Source organism: Malania oleifera, chromosome 13, assembly GCF_029873635.1.
Source record: "Malania oleifera isolate guangnan ecotype guangnan chromosome 13, ASM2987363v1, whole genome shotgun sequence".
NCBI lineage: Eukaryota > Viridiplantae > Streptophyta > Magnoliopsida > Santalales > Ximeniaceae > Malania > Malania oleifera.
The window spans coordinates 7,358,044-7,376,495 of NC_080429.1; the positions used below are offsets into that span (position 1 = coordinate 7,358,044).

The window sequence follows — 18,452 nt, forward strand, 5'->3', positions numbered from 1 at the left end:
ATGGATAGATACCCTACACTTGTAGTGACTCTCTTGATTTTGTTGGTGTCCTTGGCACCCACCAACTTCAATTTCTGTATTGCAAGCCCGAACGGAACATGCAGAGGAAGAGAAAGAAGAGCCCTTCTTACCTTTAAACAAGGTCTTGTGGATCCTTCAAATCGGCTTCAGTCTTGGACGGGGGAAAATTGTTGCTTCTGGGAAGGAGTTGGGTGTGACAGCATGAACGGGCATGTTTTCATGCTTAACCTCAGCAATCCACACAATCCTTACGCTGATTATGGAGCATACGAGATGTCACGGTTGGGTGGCAACATAAGTGCTTCTCTTTTGGAGTTGAAGCACCTTTCTATTTTGAGCCTATATGGGAATGATTTTGGAGGAATGCGAATTCCAGAGTTCTTTGGTTCCCTCAAACATTTAAGATACCTTGGCCTGTGTAGTGCAGGATTTGCTGGTGCCATTACTCCTTTACTGGCAAATCTTTCAAGGCTGCAGTATCTTGACATTGGAGGCTACGATTATGAACTTAAAGTAAACGATCTTGAATGGATTTTTCATCCTTCCTTCACCCTTCAATTTCTTCGCCTGATCAGAGTTGATCTCAGTAAGAGTTTTAATTGGCTGCAGGTGATGAACAAGCTCCCTTTCCTGTCATATTTGATCTTATCTGCTTGTAGACTTGATAGCATTGAACCTCTTCCTTATGTCAACTTTTCATCTCTTATCTATCTTGATCTCTCACTTAACAATTTTACTTCTTCAACACTCACCCAGTTTCCGAGTCTCCCATCTCTTTGTTCACTTAATTTGCGCCACAACCTTCTTAGTGGCATTCCCCTTGGTCTTGTGAATTTAACTACTCTTAGAAACCTCGACCTTGCTGCCAATGCCATCAACTCTACAATACCTGAGTGGTTGTATGATGTCACCAGCCTTGAAACCCTGGACATTTCTTACAACAAATTCCGTGGCACAATTTCGAGTGCTATTTGTAAGCTTTCAAAGATAGAGGTATTAGTCATCTGGAACAATTTTTTAGAGGGCATCATTTCTGAATCGCACTTCTCAAATCTGACATCATTGAGGGAATTTGATGCTGACTCAAACAAACTGACTCTTCAAGTGAACCATAGTTGGATTCCTCCCTTTCAACTAAATTTTTTGCTGATGGGATGTTGGCAGCTAGGACCTCAATTTCCTGCATGGCTTCAATCACAAACGAGCTTGGTAGGTCTATATTTAACAAATGCTGGAATCTCAGACGTCATCCCATCTTGGTTCTCGAGCTTATCCCAAATATCATATCTGGATCTCTCTAACAACCAAATTCATGGCACTATCCCAATTCATTCTTTTGGAAAGCATACTGCCGTGATAAGATTGGAGAGCAATAATCTGACAGGAAAAATACCAAGCTCTATAGGTTCTCTAGTCCAGCTCTGGTCACTGAACTTGCGCAAGAATAAGCTCTCTGGAAACTTACCATCTTCATTGCAAAATTGTAGGAATCTAAAATTTATGGACATTGGTGAGAATGAACTCTCAGGGAGTATACCACCATGGTTAGGAAACAGTTTTCCAAGTCTTGTGGTTCTTATCCTTCGTTCAAACAAATGGAGTGGCATAGTTCCTTCGCAACTTTGTCACCTCAATTCTCTTCAGACCTTAGACCTTGCACATAATAATCTCTCAGGAACCATTCCACGATGCTTGAGTAACTTCAGTGCCATGCTCAAACGACCAAACTCATTTCCGTACTTTTTCTATAAAGGAAGGTATTTCACAGACAACACACTGTTGGTGATGAAAGACATACAGTATGAATATAGCAGTATTCTCCCGCAGCTGACGACGATTGACCTTTCGTGCAATAGTTTGTCCGGAGAGATTCCCAAGGAACTAATCAGTCTCCATGGTTTGATATCCTTGAACTTATCTGATAACCAAATCCAAGGAATGATCCCGAAGGAGATCGGCATCATGAGATCATTGGAGTCCCTCGACCTGTCAATGAACCGGCTCTCAGGTGAAATACCTCAAAGCATGACAGAGCTGACATTTTTGAGTTATTTAAATTTGTCATACAACAACTTCTCGGGCAGAATTCCACAGGGCACCCAAATGCAAAGCTTTACTTCACTCAGTTTCATCGGCAACTGTGAGCTTTGTGGTTCTCCTCTTATGAACATTTGTAGTAAAGTTGATGCACCTCCAATTCCAGTGCCAGATGACAGTGATGAAAACAAAGAGGATGATGGATGGATGGATATGATGTGGTTTTATATGGGCGTACCATTTGGATTTGTCGTAGGCTTTTGGGCTGTTTGGGGTCTTCTAGCGTTCAAGAGGGCATGGAGATACGCTTATTTTCAGTTCTTGCATGATTTGATGTATAAATTGTTTCTGTATTGTTTGTGAGTGCAGTCAATTGTTGGGCCGTGTTTTACTTAGCTATACCGTGTATTATCTAAAAAGGAAAATATGTGTCTGCGTGCGTGCGTGTGATGTACAACATGTTTGGTGTGATTGTCATCGCTAGCTTAACTACCATCATGGGCTCTCTAAACTCATAGCAGCTCAATCAGATTCTGCGAATAACAGAACAATTTTCCTCTCTGGAGTATAGAGCTTTGTAGTAATTTTAGCTCAATCAGTTTTTGTGAATTTTACTTCTTTTTTGCTTTACGTTTCGTGCCTGCTGGACTTAGTGCTAAATATAAAGCCTCCCAAATCTTTTGGCTTCAAGTGATGCATGTTTATTGCATGTATCAATCAACATAAAAATGAGCAGCCCAGCTTGCATTCCCACGATTCAATATAAAATCTGGCAGCAGAAACCCGCTCCTAGTGATATGGACCTTTCTCATTTCTGTTAAAAGATCAGTTAGTTTGGCGTAGCCCTCGTTCTGGGTAATTTGATTATATATTAAACAGTGCATTTGCTGAAATGCCTTGCATGTGTTTTTTTTTTTTTTTTTTCCATTCTAAATAAAAACGTTGAATCTGTTCCTATGAAAAATTTGTCAATAGTGCACACAAGATTTTTTCACGATACTAGTAAAAATATGAACCACATGATTGCAAGTTAATGATATATATATATATATATGTATGTATATCATTATGTGTATCTTGACATTATTTGTAAATAGTTACATAAATTGGGATTTGTTAATTAAAGCGTTTATAATTATTTTAATATTTTAGAGTACACTTGAAAAGATAGATTCTTATTCATTTGAACCATTCTAGACTCTTTACAGTAATTTTTGAAGGTAAAATGGTTTGCCTATAATGTTTACAGTGAGGATGTATATAGTGTGCACAAAATAGTCTACACTATTCATAACTTTCTTTATATTTGCTGTTGCTTGTTAAATATTGTTTTTGTTTGATTCAAGCCTTAACAAGTTCAAAATAAAATTTATAAATTTAAATTTTTTTATTTGAAAATTATAATTATAGACCAAATTGATCTGTACAATATCACTGGGCATACCCAGGAAAGGGATAATTAACTCTCAAATAATGATATGTTAAGCAGATAATCAAAAAGCCTTATAAGGCTGAGAATAACTACAACTCAATACATCAAAACTCGGGCATCCCCAGGGGCAAAAGCCAGGATGACAAAATAATCAAACAAACTCAGTCAACCAAAGGGGGGCACTTCCCCAAAACAATCAGCAAGCCATACGAGGCTAGAATAATTACTACTCAAACATCAGAACTCATACAATCAGATAGGGAAATTTATCATAAACAATTCTGTAAACGTGGAATTGGACAGAATTGATGAAAGTCTCTAGAAGGGTTGCAACTCCCTCAAACTTCCTCTTGTTCCTAGTGTGCGAAAGGCTGTAAACCATAATGGCAAGGCAAGCCTTCTTAGAAACAGCTTGAACTCTTGTACCCCTGGCCTCTTTGTGCATCCACTTGAGAGTAGATTTAATTATAGTCTGTTGGTTTTTGTTTATCCCACATTGGTGGGAAAGTTGTTTTGAAGTTTATTGTTTGTCTCACATTGGTGGGAAATGTTTTTTGAACTTGAAATTGAAGTTATATAAAGAGCTTTCATCTCCATTTGTAAAGACACCTCAAAGTTGTAATTTGTCTTAAAGTAATGAATTGATCATTCACGCCCGAGAACGTAGGTAATTCTGTACCGAATCTCGTAAATTCTTGCCTTGTTCTTTATTTCTGTCTTTTATTATTAGTTTTTGCATTGCTTTAGTTTTTTATATATTCAATAGCATTAGTTGTAGTATTGGTGTTTGACATAAGTGGAGTGCTCGGCACAACATAGTCGTGGTTCTTGAAATGCACATGGGGCTTTTTTCATCATGAGAAAGATTGGAGACAGAGATTGGACGGTGTGTATATGCCTATCTGCCACAAGCACAATGCAAATGGACAAGTGGTCATGGAAGCCACACTAGTTGTCCTGAAAATATGTGGAGGGAGCTTATGCTATGTGATAATGTGTGGATTTTTCACAACTTATTACACATTTTTTTGGCTTGTATCTTATTTGAGTTACTTTCATCAGTTGTCTATCAGCTTCTTATAATGGCAGGAAGATGGCGTAGAGAGGGGTGGGGGGGGGGGGGGGAGAGGTGGAGGAGGAGGTATGCTAAATCAATCGCATACAATCCTTCTAATTGAGCAAATAAAGACTCCATCTGTGTGTGCGAAAGGCAGTCTCCAAACTCTAGCTTTTCAATTCCTTAATCTTGCGGGTAACCATTTCGACTCTGCAATACCAGAGTGGTTGCATGACATAACTAGCCTCCAAACTCCGCTTCTTTCATCCAACCATTTTACCATTGGCAGTCTTACGTCGCTCACAGAACTCTGGTTGTCTAACAATGACATTGAAGGAGGAATTCCAAGCTCCTTGGGAAGCCTCTGTAATTTGAGAGTTTTAAATTTTTCAAGGACCCAACCCAATGTGGATATTTATGAATCATTGGACATTATTCATATGATTTTTGCATCAAGGAAACAATATAATCTTTATATTTTAGTAGGACTCACCTATTAGGCCAATTGCCTGTTTATTTAGGAGACTTTATAAGTTTGTCTGTTCTTGATATTTCCTCCAATTCCATTTCTGGTCTAAAACTTGTGTCTATGAAAATTATCATCACTACAGGAGTTAGATATTTCTTCAAATCTTTTCAATGGTAGTACTCCATAAACTCTTGGGTATCTCTCCAAATTAGACACATTGGATATTGATAGCTGTTAGAAAAACTAATAACATAAAATGATAAAACTTAGATACAAATATAACCACGATTCACAAATAGGGTGAGACACAGATATCTCGCACCATATGAATAGTGCAGCCACCAAATGAATAGTGCAACCACCAAATGAGTAGTACGGCTACCATATGAATAGTACTGCCCCTATGTTGGACTTTGAATGCTAGAAATGACTTTACAATTCAACATTTTAGAATATGCAACAGCTTAAAATGATAAAACTTAGATACAAATAAAATACAAATATAACCACGATTCACAAATAGGGTGAGACACAGATATCTCGCACCATATGAATAGTGCAGCCACCAACTGAATAGTACAGCTACCTGCTACCATATGAATAGTACTGCCCCTATGTTGGACTTTGAATGCTAGAAATGATTTTACAATTCAACATATTAGAATATGCAACAGCTTAAAATGATAAAACTTAGATATAAATAAAATACAAATATAACCACGATTCACAAATAGGGTGAGACACAGATATCTCGCACCATATGAATAGTGCAGCCACCAAATGAATAGTACTGCCCCTATGTTGGATTTTGAATGCTAGAAATGACTTTACAATTCAACATATTAGAATATGCAGCGGTTTGGACTCATTTAAGTTCTTTGAAGACCTCTTTCCATTTAAACAGAAAATGCCCTACAGTGAAGAACTGAATAGTTGCTGGCTTCCATCTTTAATCCCTTTTTCCCCCATTTTGTGTATGCATATTCAAACCGGACTGAGCTCCAATCATAATCCTTCCACTGGAATCAGATATCACAGACATCTTTGCAGCATTAAAGAACTGAATTTAGTTCATGGAATCAAACACTGAAGGTTTTAATGTTGTGCAGAATTGCATAACTCAGGAATTAGTAATTGCTTCATATTTGGAATTTATCTTCCAATGTGGCTTATTTGTCTATGTCACAAACTTTATAGAAAAATTCATAGAACTATATGACTGTTAGCATGAGGGATCCCACAAATAATGCAAGGATCTTAAAATTTCATAATTTTTATTATATTGCTTTGTTCATAACTATTCAATTATCTTTGGTTCTAGTGTTTCTTTAATGTCATAATTGACATCAAATATTTTTAAACATCTTTGCAGCAGTAATTAGTTGAAGATATATACATTCAAATATAATTAACTAAACATCTTCAAGCCTGAATACTAACTGAAGCTGATTTTATATATATATAACTTTTAAAAACCTATAATTGTATTACTTGATTTAAAAAAAAAAAAAAAATGCTTGGTGTTCCAAAACATATGTCTAAAACATTTATTTACCATTCAAGACACTTTGCTACAACAAGGGGCTGATGTATCATAGCCTAATTACTTTTGATGATAACATGTTGGAAGGGAAAATGGAGAAATTAGCATGGGAACGTAACAGGTTTCCTAATAATCTTTAGTGGGCAAGCTTAAGAGTACCTTATTTAAAATCTGATAGTCGATCATAAAATGAAAAGAAGCAATAATATTCACAATATATAATATAAAAAAATCTGATAAACTAAAAATGATCAGATTCAGACAACTTTTCAGTTGACTCTTCAGAGCAGCACTCAACCAAAAAAAAAAAAAAGAGAGAGAGGTTTGCTAAGTCAAATACATTCATTGGCAGGGTCCGCCATTTGCCTTTACAATGACATGTTACTATTTGCCAAAAAAATTGTAGACATACGAATGCAAGTCATGCCCCTTCTTAAGGGGCAAATGGAGACTCCAGCTCCGTGTGGAAAATGCAGTCTCTAAAAGGAGACTGCAATGTAAGCAATGCCCCTTCTGACGGGCAGAAGAGTGAACCTCCAGGACCAAACAAGTCTGTCCCTAAATCCTCTCAAGTCATGACAAGAACAATGATTTATTACACACGATGTGAGATTAGGTCTTTGCTAAATCAAGCAGCTATAGACTAGTATTTTTTTTTTAAGGGCGGCACCTCCATTTATTTATTGATAACCCCTCACTTTTAGCAGAAGAATACCGTATTTATAAGACAATCAATGGAAGATGACAAAAGACAACAAGTTAAAAATCTCCCAAAAAATAATACCAACATTCAGCCAAAAATCGGGATATAAGACCAAACAAAACAGGACCTACGAAACCAACCTCAACCAACAAAACAAAACAAAACAAAACAAAAGATAAACAACATAAAACATAAGCTAAAATCAAAAGGAAATCAGCTAAACATACCTCATATAAGTCGTACTCATCTTCTTCAATTTATACAAACTATTGTTAATTTTAGGAAATTGACTACTATTTGTAAATAAACTATTCTATTCCTCCCCATAGCACCTATTCATTTAGTTCTTTATTTCAAGCTTCTTTCTCCTTTTAAAAAAAACTGAAGCACAAATCAAGACAAAAAACTGAAACTGCACGTCTAGGAAGTTGATTGTGCACACAGCAGCACATGGCACGAAGGGTTGGACTAAATAACTTTTCCTTTTTCCCTTATGCAATTTTGAATTGATTCTCTAATTTCATTGTTGTAAAAAATCTGAGGTTTTTTTTTTAAACAAATTTAAATGATGTTTAAATTGGAAATCAATGTTTTGAAGTTATTGATTTTGGGCAATAAACAGGCGAAATTAAAGTTGTGCAGTGTATTGCCTGTTCACTTATATATTTATTTATTTACCTGAAATTAAAACTTCTTTTCTTCATTATGAAAAAAAAACATTTGACAGTAAAATTTCACAGGAATCCAGTTGTGGATGTACATGTGTGTTCAAATAGAAGTATGAGTTGCTTCTTTTTATTTTTTATTATTTAAAAGAAAAGAAAAATTAAATGTCCAAATTGGAAACCATATTTTGAAAGTACAAATTTAACTGGGGCAACAAGCAGCGGAAGTTACAAGCGAAGGCTGTTGGGATGACATTGATAAACATTATTCACCAACTCAGAACTTCAAATTAATAATTTCCTAGCGACGGCTCCATTCCTTCCCCACCCTATATATATAAATATGAATGCAAACTACTCCTCATCTTCAAATTCAAATAACAAAACAGCTTCTTTCCATAGCAGAAGTCGGATTTTTGTTGGTATATCTCAATGAGATACCCAGCTGCAGTTTTGGGGATTGTTTTGACATTGATTTCTTGGGATGGAGTATATTCAAATGCCACCCGTTGTAGGGCAGAGGAGAGAGAAGCCCTTCTGGAGTTTAAGCAATTTCTCACCGATCCTTCCAACCGCCTCTCTTCCTGGGTTGGTGATGGTTGTTGTAGGTGGACAGGAGTTCACTGCCACAACACCACTGGTCATGTCATCCATCTCAACCTCTCCAATCCGTTGCCATACCCTATTGATGATGATGATGATTATGATCTCTACAATTATGATTATGAATCTCATCTTGCTGCGTACAAGAGGTCCCGTTGGGGTGGGAACATAAGCGGCTCTTTGCTGCAATTGAAACATCTTGAGCATCTGGACTTGAGTCGCAATTATTTTCGAGGACTTCAGATTCCACAGCTCTTTGGTTCCCTCACCACTCTCGCTTATCTGAAGTTGTCTTCTGCGGGATTTATCGGCCCCATTCCTCCTCAACTTGGGAATCTTTCAAGCTTGCTTTATCTTGATATTGGCGGGAATGATTATTTGTACGTTACAGATGATGTAAGATGGATTTCTCATCTCTCCTCAATTGAATTCCTTGACATGAGCTCTGTCAATCTTAGCCGGGCATCTAATATTTGGCTTCAGATGATGAACATGCTCCCTTCCTTGTCCACGCTACTCTTGTCTGACTGTTCCCTCGGTGACCATCTTCCTCTTTCTCATGTCAATTTTTCTTCCCTTGTCTCTCTTGATCTCTCCGATAACAATTTCATGAATTCTTCGACATTAGGATGGCTCTCCAGTCTCACTTCTCTTGCTTTACTCCATCTGAGCAGCAGCTATTTTACAAAGGGTTCAATTCCAATATATCTTCAGAACATGTCCACTACTCTTCAATCCCTAGACCTTTCTAATTGCCGTTTGAACTCTACCACACCCAACTGGCTTTCTAGTCTCTCTTCTATTGTTTCGCTTGATCTGAGTAATAACCAAATTCCTGGTTTGCTTCCCGCCCCTCTACGGAACCTAACTACTCTTCGGTTCCTTAATCTCGCTGAGAACCAATTCAACTCTGCAATACCAGAGTGGTTGTATGACATGACCAGCCTCCAAATTCTCGATCTTTCAGACAATAATTTTCAAGGATCAATTTCAGGTGCTATTAACAACCTTACATCACTCACAGAACTCCAGTTATCTGGCAATGACTTTGAAGGAGGGATTCCAACATCCTTGGGAAACCTCTGCAGTTTGAGAGTTTTAGATTTGTCCAGGAACAACCTCAGTGGAGATATTTCTGAATTTTTCGGAGATCATTCATCTGATTCGAGCCAATGGCCCAATCATTTGGGAGAATTTAAAAGTTTGTCCATTCTTAAGATTTCATTCAACTCCATTTCAGGGCCAATTCCTGTGTCAATAGGGAAATTATCATCCTTGATGAGGTTAGATATTTCTTCCAATCTTTTAAATGGAAGTATTCCAGAATCTCTAGGGAGTCTCTCCAAATTAGAAAGAGTGGACTTCTCTAACAATTCCTTTGAAGGCACCATTTCAAAAGTTCACTTTGCAAATCTGACAAGACTAGAGTATTTTGCAGCTGGTTTAAACCGGCTGACCTTGAAAATAAGCCACAATTGGATTCCTCCATTTCAACTCCGTCAAATATGCATGAGCTCACGTGATGGGGGACCTCAATTATTTCCTGTGTGGCTTCAAACACAGAACAAATTGCAATATTTATTCCTATCAAATGCTTCAATATCAGGTGTAATCCCAACAAATTGGCTCTCCAATATGTCCCGACTTTTATATGTTGATCTATCTCAAAACCAGATCCAAGGCTCGTTACCTCCCATCCCTGCCACAGTAAAATATTTTGATCTTTCAAATAATCGCTTGAACGGATCTCTTGCTCCCTCTTTGTGTAACCAAATGGGGGATGAGGAATCCAAATTGTTATCTTTAGCATTATCAAAAAATTTTTTATCTGGAGAAATTCCTGATTGTTGGGTGAATTGGAAAAATTTAAGGGTGTTGCGATTGGACAGCAACAATTTGGTAGGAAAAATACCAAGTTCCATGGGTATTCTAACTTCGCTCGCGTCGCTACACTTGCGCAAGAATAAGCTCTCTGAAAACTTGCCTCCACCATTGAAAAATTGTCATGATTTACAAGTTTTGGATCTTAGTGAAAATAATTTTTTTGGAAAAATACCATTCTGGATGGGAAAAAGTCTTTCCAACCTTGAGTCCTTGCTCTTCGTTTAAATAATTTGAATGATACTATTCCCACCCAACTTTGTCATCTTTATTCTCTTCAAATCTTGGACCTGGCCAATAATAGTCTCTCTGGAACCATTCCAAAATGCCTTGGTAACTACAGTGCAATGATCAACAAACCACGTTTTTTTAATCAATTTTTGTACAATGCTCCAAGCAGAAACTTGGAGAAGATAACACTTGTGCTAAAGCAATTTATGTATGAATTTAGCAGTTCTCTCGAGAAATTAACAAGCATTGACCTTTCATGCAACAACTTATACGGAGAGATCCCTATAGAAATAACCCATCTCAAACGTTTGTTATCTCTAAACTTGTCCATGAACAGACTTCAAGGAAGAATACCTGAGATGATCGGCAACATGGCGTCACTGGAGTCTATTGATTTATCAATGAATAAATTTTCAGGCATAATTCCTCAAAGTATGTCAAATTTAACATTCTTGGAATATTTAAATTTGTCATACAACAACTTCTCAGGTAGAATTCCATTGGGCACCCAGATCCAAAGCTTCAGTCCACTTAGTTTCACTGGCAACCACGACCTCTGCGGTCGACCACTCGCTGAATGCAAAAAAAATGAAACGCCTCTAGTTTCAAAACCAAATTGCGACAATGAAGGAGATGGATGGATTGATATGAGGTTGTTCTATTTGGGCATGCGGTTCTGATTTGTTGTGGGTTTTTGGACTGTTTTGGGTCCTTTAATGTTGAACAAGGCTTGGAGATTGACCTATTTTCAAGTTTTGGATGAGTTGAAATATAAGTTGTTTAGGTGTTATTTTTCAAGTAATTGTATGTAAATGTTTAGCTCATTATTGTACGTAAATGTTTAGCTTGTTTTAGTTGGTTATTGATACAGGTTTTGTTAGACTTGTTTTGGTTTTGGTACCCGTTTGTTAATTATTTGTAATTCCCTTGTGACATATTTGTAACCACGGTTTTCTTCCGCCATAAGTGAGAGCTATCAATAATATTGGATTTTTCGTTAATAATTGTCTTGTAACCATGGTATTCCTTCGCCAAAAGTGAGGGTTTATTAATAAATAAATGAAGGTGCTGCCCTTCTTTTAAAAAAAAAAACAAAAAAACAAAAGAAAAACAATATATATATATATATATATATATATACACACACTACTTTTGCAATTTTTAAAATTTCTCATCATATAAATTATAACTCCACATACTATTAGAAAGATGACATCATAGATTTATTTATTATATGTTTGACTATTACATCTATTAGTAAGACTATTGTGTGTCACCAACCCATTTAGCAACACTGGACTAGGTGGGCACACATATGCTTTTTAGATGTGATTCACATTTGTTCTTTTTAATTAATTTTCATAAATTCATGAACGGATCATTATGTTTGTTTAATTCCTTCTCAAATATCTTAACCTAAATTGAAAAGCGGTAGTGGTCAACATATATAAACCTAAAAAATAAAAATAAAAGTAGAACTTAATGTATACAAATTCCAATTCAAAACCCATTATATCTAACTATTCATTTTTTGTCGTTAATATCTTATAAAATATGTAACATTAACAAATTATTTAGACAATTAGAAGGAATGACGTCTTTTCACTTTAAATGAGTCATTGGCAAAACTAGATAGCATTTCGAAGTAAGAATTTGTGTCAATTTTATAAATACTTTTAGTATAATTTTATTCTAAATTTTGTGCAAATCCACACAAAATATAAATCTGAGGTCTAAAGTCTATGCTCCTAAATGTAGGGTATATAGTTACCTACTTTTTTGGAGTATAATATTTTTTTAATACTTCTTGGGAGAAATTTATTATTCTCCTTAAATTTTTCGTATGACTAAAACTCAAAAACTAGTTGCAGATGTCAAATACTTATCCGCACCACTTCTCTCCTAATAAAGCTCTAATGATGTGAGGAGAATATAGAGGCAATGCTGACCGGATGGGATTTCCTTCTTTGCGCTCGTAATGTTTTGTATTTATCTTTTGGAGTTTTGTTTATTTTCTACTTTATAGTTTTTTTGTTTTTTAGTTTTTGATTGGTTGTTGGTCATTGGTTTATTGGTTTTGATTATGTTGGTTAAGGTTGTTTTAGGGTCTTGGTGTTTGTTTTTAATGTCCCAAAATCTCAAGATTTGAACCACGGTATTCCTCCGCCATAAGTGAGAGGTTTTCTAATAGAGTTTAGGAGGTGTCGCCTTCTTTTTTTAAAAAAATAAATAAATAATAATAATAATAATAATAATAATAATAATAATAATAATAATAATAATAATAAAAATGCTAACTGGATGGTGTCAACTTGGTACTCCTGACGGTGATGCAATGAGGAAATTGTACCTTTCAGTTATGCTCGTGGCATGTTGCGATTGGAGAGGAATAATTTGGTAGGATAATTAATTAATATTTTATTTATTTATTTTTAGTAAATGATGGCACCTCTTATCTTTTACTTTTATTTCTTAACTTTTCTTTTTACAAGTAAAAAGGTACAAAAGAAAGATGGTGTCGCGGTATCAAACATAAATGAATTAATGTTATAACTCTCTTTTTATGATTATTTTTTAAACTTTGTAAAATCTCAATATATAAGAAATCATAATTTAAAGTATAAGATTAAAAATTAAAACACATTAATTTTATGAACATCTTAAAGGAGTGTAGTAGTACTATGCATGCATCTTGTGCGTCAAATGATTCGTTCCAACTATCATGAAATAGGTATTGAATAACTATGCTTTGCTCGTAAAATCATTCATATCATGATTCGTTTCACATAAAAATAATGTTCATGCCAAACATGTGTTGTTAAGTCTTACTTCATATTTTAAAATCATCATTTCTGGCATCTTATACATACATATACATTTTCATCACAATAGCAATATTTTCCAATCATACATTTCATATGTAATATACAAAGATAGCATAGGCTTTTCTGACAATAAATGTGCTCAGAATTAATAATAATATGCATGGAAAATTACTATTTTAGTTTATTCCCTTACCTGACTACTGAGAAAGCCCCCAAAATATCCTAGGCTAACCCCCGCATGACTTCCTGATCAACACTCTGAAACTCAAAACTCACAGTATTAAACATCAGTAATTTCATGCATACTCAATTTCTATAACTATCATGAAATCTAATTTGGCTTAAAAAGTCTTACCTCAACTCTGGAATGATTTCCAATTTCGTTTTCCCAACGATCCACTCCGACAAACTTGTAGGGAACTTCGCTATGAGTGTCGTGGAAGCCTCAGATCTTCGATCCGGCTTAAAACCAACCCAAAATCGAAGAGAGAGAGTGAGAGGGCCGAAGAGGAGAGAGAGAATAAGAGAGAGGAAGCTTCAAATGAAATAAAAATCGGATTTTTCATATATATAGACAGCGGAATTCATCAACGAGCCCGATCTTCGTCGACGAGTTCTTTATAAATTTCGTCGACGAGACAATGTATTCGTCGACGAAATTCAGGCTGCCTCCGAACCCCTCTCGGCATTTTCTTGTCGACGAAACCCTGTGTTCGTCGACGAAATTCCTAAAGACTTCGTTGACGAAACCCTGTGTTCATCGACGAACTCAGGCAATCTCTTAAAAATTATTTTATTCCCCAAATGCAATGTTGTCAATGAACGCTTCAGCCTCCTTCTGTTTTTGTCTCTATTTCCCTCTCTCTTTATTACTCAAATTTTCAATTTAAATTCGGGTCGTTACATAAGTAGTTTCTTTGTTACACATAACAACCTTCTAAGAACCAATCTAAATACATATTTACGTAAGCATGAATTTCAGGTGAATTTGGTATTTCTCGATCATATAGTTGTCAAGATAATCTTCCTCGGCAAGTTAAGGGAATGATTCAATTGGACTTGCTGGGTTTTCCTTCTTTATGCTCATGATGTATTGTGTTATTACACTTTTAGTGGTTTAGTTTCTTAGTTTTTTGGTTGCTGGTGTTTGGTTTTTTGGTTTGGTTTATGTTGGTTAAGTTAGTTTTAGGGTCTTGGAATTTGCTTTTGTTGTCCCAAAATCTCAAAATTGTAACCACAGTTTTCTTTTACCATAAGTGAAAGGTTTTCTAATAAAGTTAGGAGTTGCCGTCCTCTTTTACCAAAAAAAAAAAAAAGTAAGCATGAATTTAAAATTTCTGTTTAATTTTTTATATATTTGTGTATTGTATTTTTAAAAAATTCATAAAAATTTAAGAATTAAGGTCGAAATTCTTATTCTCTAAACATAATTGTTAATATTTTTTATAGTTTGAGTTCTTTGAATAGTAGATTGAGCTAATGTTGTTACTGAATAGAAATCATTTAAATTGTATCAGTTGTAATTTAATATCTGAAAAATTATAATGCATACATGCTTAAGTTTGCCAATTATTTTCATGTTAGTTTTTTATAGCAATATGTCAATAACATGATATTTGAATTAATGGTTAAGACAATTGAACTAGAATGAGAAAGATGCATACTTCACTATCTTCAAATATGGTAGTGAACAAACACTAAGGAATGATGCAAAATGGCCCCATTTGAAACTCATAAAATATTATGAAAAGGAAAAAAATAAATAAATAAAAAGAAATCCTTATTTTCATGTTTGGTTATCGAGGAAAATGAGAAAAAAAAATTTAAAAATATACCAAATTTGTAAACAAAATTTAATTTTACATATCAATAATATTTTATTTTATTTTTAAATTTTTTAGACATTTAAAACAAACTTTCATTTTTAGTAGTATTTAATAAAGAAAGAAAATATAAGGAAAAATAAGTTTTCTCCTTATTTTTCTTTCCTTTTTTTTCCCACATAAAAAGTTTGATCCAAACTGACCCTATAAGAATCCTCCATTTATGCATAGCCGATACTCAACAACTCTAACACATAATTCCACTAATATCTCAAATTCAAACAGCCACTTTACTCGTTTCTATGGCAACCATAAGCCTTGTGGTCTTTCAATTTTAAATGACAAAAAAAAAAAAATCATAACACTAACTTAATTATCAAGTTGTGTCTAGTTAGTAAAATGTCCATTACTCATTAAAAAATACGTATTATTTCCAATATACAATGAAACAAAAATGAAAATTCTTATTTTAATATCTAGACAAAATCATTTCTTATCTATTGTAAATTATAAATTAATTTTTTTTTATTTTTTATCAAAGGTCTTACAATTCCAAAGCTGCAGGATAAAAGACAATCCATCTCTCATTCTATCCATTTTTCGCCCCTCATTTAAAGTCAAGAATTCTTTACTGAACTATTGAAATGTCTCATAAGGGCATTAATAATTTTTTCATTACCATCAATTTACCACCTAATTTTCTTCTTTTATATAATACTAAGCTTCAGCCATGTGCCATGTGCATATAGAGATATTTTTAGGATTTAATTTAACATTAATTTATTAATTTTCATTTTTCAGAGAAAAATAATGAAAATATTTGAAAATGACAATAATAGTTTGTCTACAACAACAACAAACAACAAAACCAAGCCTTAGTCCCACTAAGTGGGATCGGTTATATAAATCATTTTTCGCCAATTTATGCGATCATGGACCATTTCTTTTGATAGATTCAAGGATATTAGATTCTTACTCACTATCTCCTCCCAAGTTATTTTAGGTCTACCCCTACCCCTTCTACTGCCCCCCACAGTAACTAAGTTACTCTTCTTCACAGGTTCACTTTAAGGCCTACGTTGCAAGTGTCCATACCATCTGAATCGTCCCTCCCTTATCTTATCTTTTATAGGAGCTACACCTAACTTACCACGAATATGTTCATTCCTTAATTTATCTTTCAATGTTATTCCACTCATCCATCTAAGCATCATCATCTTGGCAACTTTTACTTTTTGGATATTATGTTTCTTCGTAACCCAACATTCTGATCCATATAACATAGCTGGTCTTATAGCTGTCCTATAAAACTTCCCTTTCAGTTTTAAGGGTATTCTATGATCACATAGAACACTTGAAGCACTTCTCCATTTTACCCAACCGGCTTTAACTCTATGCATTACATTATCTTCAATTTCTCCTTCAACTTGTATAATTGATCCAAGGTATCGAAATCTACAAGTGCTATTTATTTCTTCATCATCAAGTTTAACTTTGTCTCCAATATTCCTTCTATCATTACTAAAATTACATTTCATATATTCTGTTTTATTTCTACTTATCTTAAAGCCTTTAGATTTCAAAGCTTCTCTCCATAATTCTAACTCAGCCTCTACTCCATCCTTAGTTTCGTCAATTAATACAATATCATCTGCAAACAACATACACCATAGAACCTCCTTTTGAATACTCTTAGTCAATTGGTTCATCACTAAAGCAAAAAGATAAGAACTCAAAGCAGATCCTTGATGTACACATATGGTAATTGGAAATTCTCTAGTTTCTCCATATATAGTCTTTACACTAATCATTACTCCATCGTACATATCCTTAATAACATCAGTATACCTACAACCCACCATAGAACTTCCCTAGGTATCCTATCATATGCTTTCTCAAGGTCAACAAATATCATATTCAAGTCCTTCTTCTTTTCCCTAAACTTTTCCATTAATCTTCTTAAAAGATAAATAGCTTCTGTGGTAGATCTCCTAGACATAAAACCAAATTGATTTTCTGAGATCTTCGTTTCTAACCTTAATATTTGTTCAACTACTTTTTCTCATAGTTTCATCGTATGACTCATAAGTTTAATTCCACGATAATTATTACAATTTTGAATATCTCCTTTATTTTTGTATATAGGTATTAAAGTGTTTTTCCTCCATTCGTCTGACGTTTTCTTAGTTTTTACAGTTGTATTAAATAAATTAGTTAACCATATAATTCCGTTATCACCCAAGCATTTCCAAACTTCAATTGGGATGTTATCTGGTCTCATAGCTTTCCCATTTTTCATCTTTTTTGGTGCAAACTTAACTTCATTAACTCTAATTTTGCGAATAAATCTTATATTTTTAGTCTTTTCCTCATTTGACAATTCTAAATTTAAGCCTTCTATTTAGTTTTCGTTAAACAACTTAGTAAAGTAACTTCGTCATCTTTCTTTAATATCTTCGTCCTTAACCAAGACAATATCATCCTCACTTTTTATACATTTTACATTTCCTAAGTCCTTGTTCTTCCTTTCTCTAACTTTAGCAAGTTTAAATATATTTCTTTTTCCTTCTTTTGTATCAAATTTATCATACAAACTATTAAATGATCTATATTTAGTTTCACTAACAGCCCTTTTTGCATCTTTTCTTGTCTCCTTGTATTTTTCAAAGTTATTTCTATTTTTACATTTTTGCCATGTTTTATATCAAATTCTTTTTGTCTTTATGATTTTTTGTACATCTTTATCTCATCACCAACTTTCTTTGCTATTTGAGAATCTTCCCCTTGATTCACCTAAAATCTCTTTTGCTATCTTTTTAATAGAGCTAACTAATCTATTCCAAAAAATATTTGAATCTATCTCATTCTTTAAGGTCCAATCCCCATCTTTGATCATTTTATCTTTAAATTTCATTATATTTTCTCATTTTAGGTTCCACCATCTAGTTCTCCTACACTGATTTATTTTATCATTTTTCTTCCATTTTTTAATGCATATATCTAACACTAAGATTCTATATTGTGTGGTTAGACTTTCACATGGAATAACTTTACAATCCTTGCATGATAAACGATCTACCCTCCTAGTTAAAAAAAAAATCTATTTGACTTTTATTTTGTCCACTTTTAAAGGTTATTAAGTGTTCTTCTCTTTTCTTAAAA

At 34.3% G+C, this 18,452-nt stretch overlaps 2 protein-coding genes across 2 annotated transcripts; both read left to right on the forward strand.

Annotated features, from left to right (window-relative positions):
• LOC131145665 (receptor-like protein EIX2) lies at positions 1-2,421 on the forward strand. Its single transcript, XM_058094865.1, has one exon. The coding sequence runs from the start codon at positions 1-3 to the stop codon at positions 2,419-2,421; it is 2,421 nt and encodes an 806-aa protein (XP_057950848.1).
• A 5,938-nt stretch (positions 2,422-8,359) lies between these two features.
• On the forward strand, positions 8,360-10,639 carry LOC131145666 (receptor-like protein EIX1). The gene has a single exon (XM_058094866.1). It carries the CDS (start codon positions 8,360-8,362, stop codon positions 10,637-10,639), a length of 2,280 nt encoding a protein of 759 aa, XP_057950849.1.
• The last annotated feature ends 7,813 nt before the right edge of the window (positions 10,640-18,452 follow it).

Excerpts from the sequence above, each read along its gene's own strand:
- LOC131145665 (XM_058094865.1), top strand. The coding sequence starts at position 1 with ATGGATAGATACCCTACACTTGTAGTGACTCTCTTGATTTTGTTGGTG.
- LOC131145666 (XM_058094866.1), top strand. The coding sequence starts at position 8,360 with ATGAGATACCCAGCTGCAGTTTTGGGGATTGTTTTGACATTGATTTCT.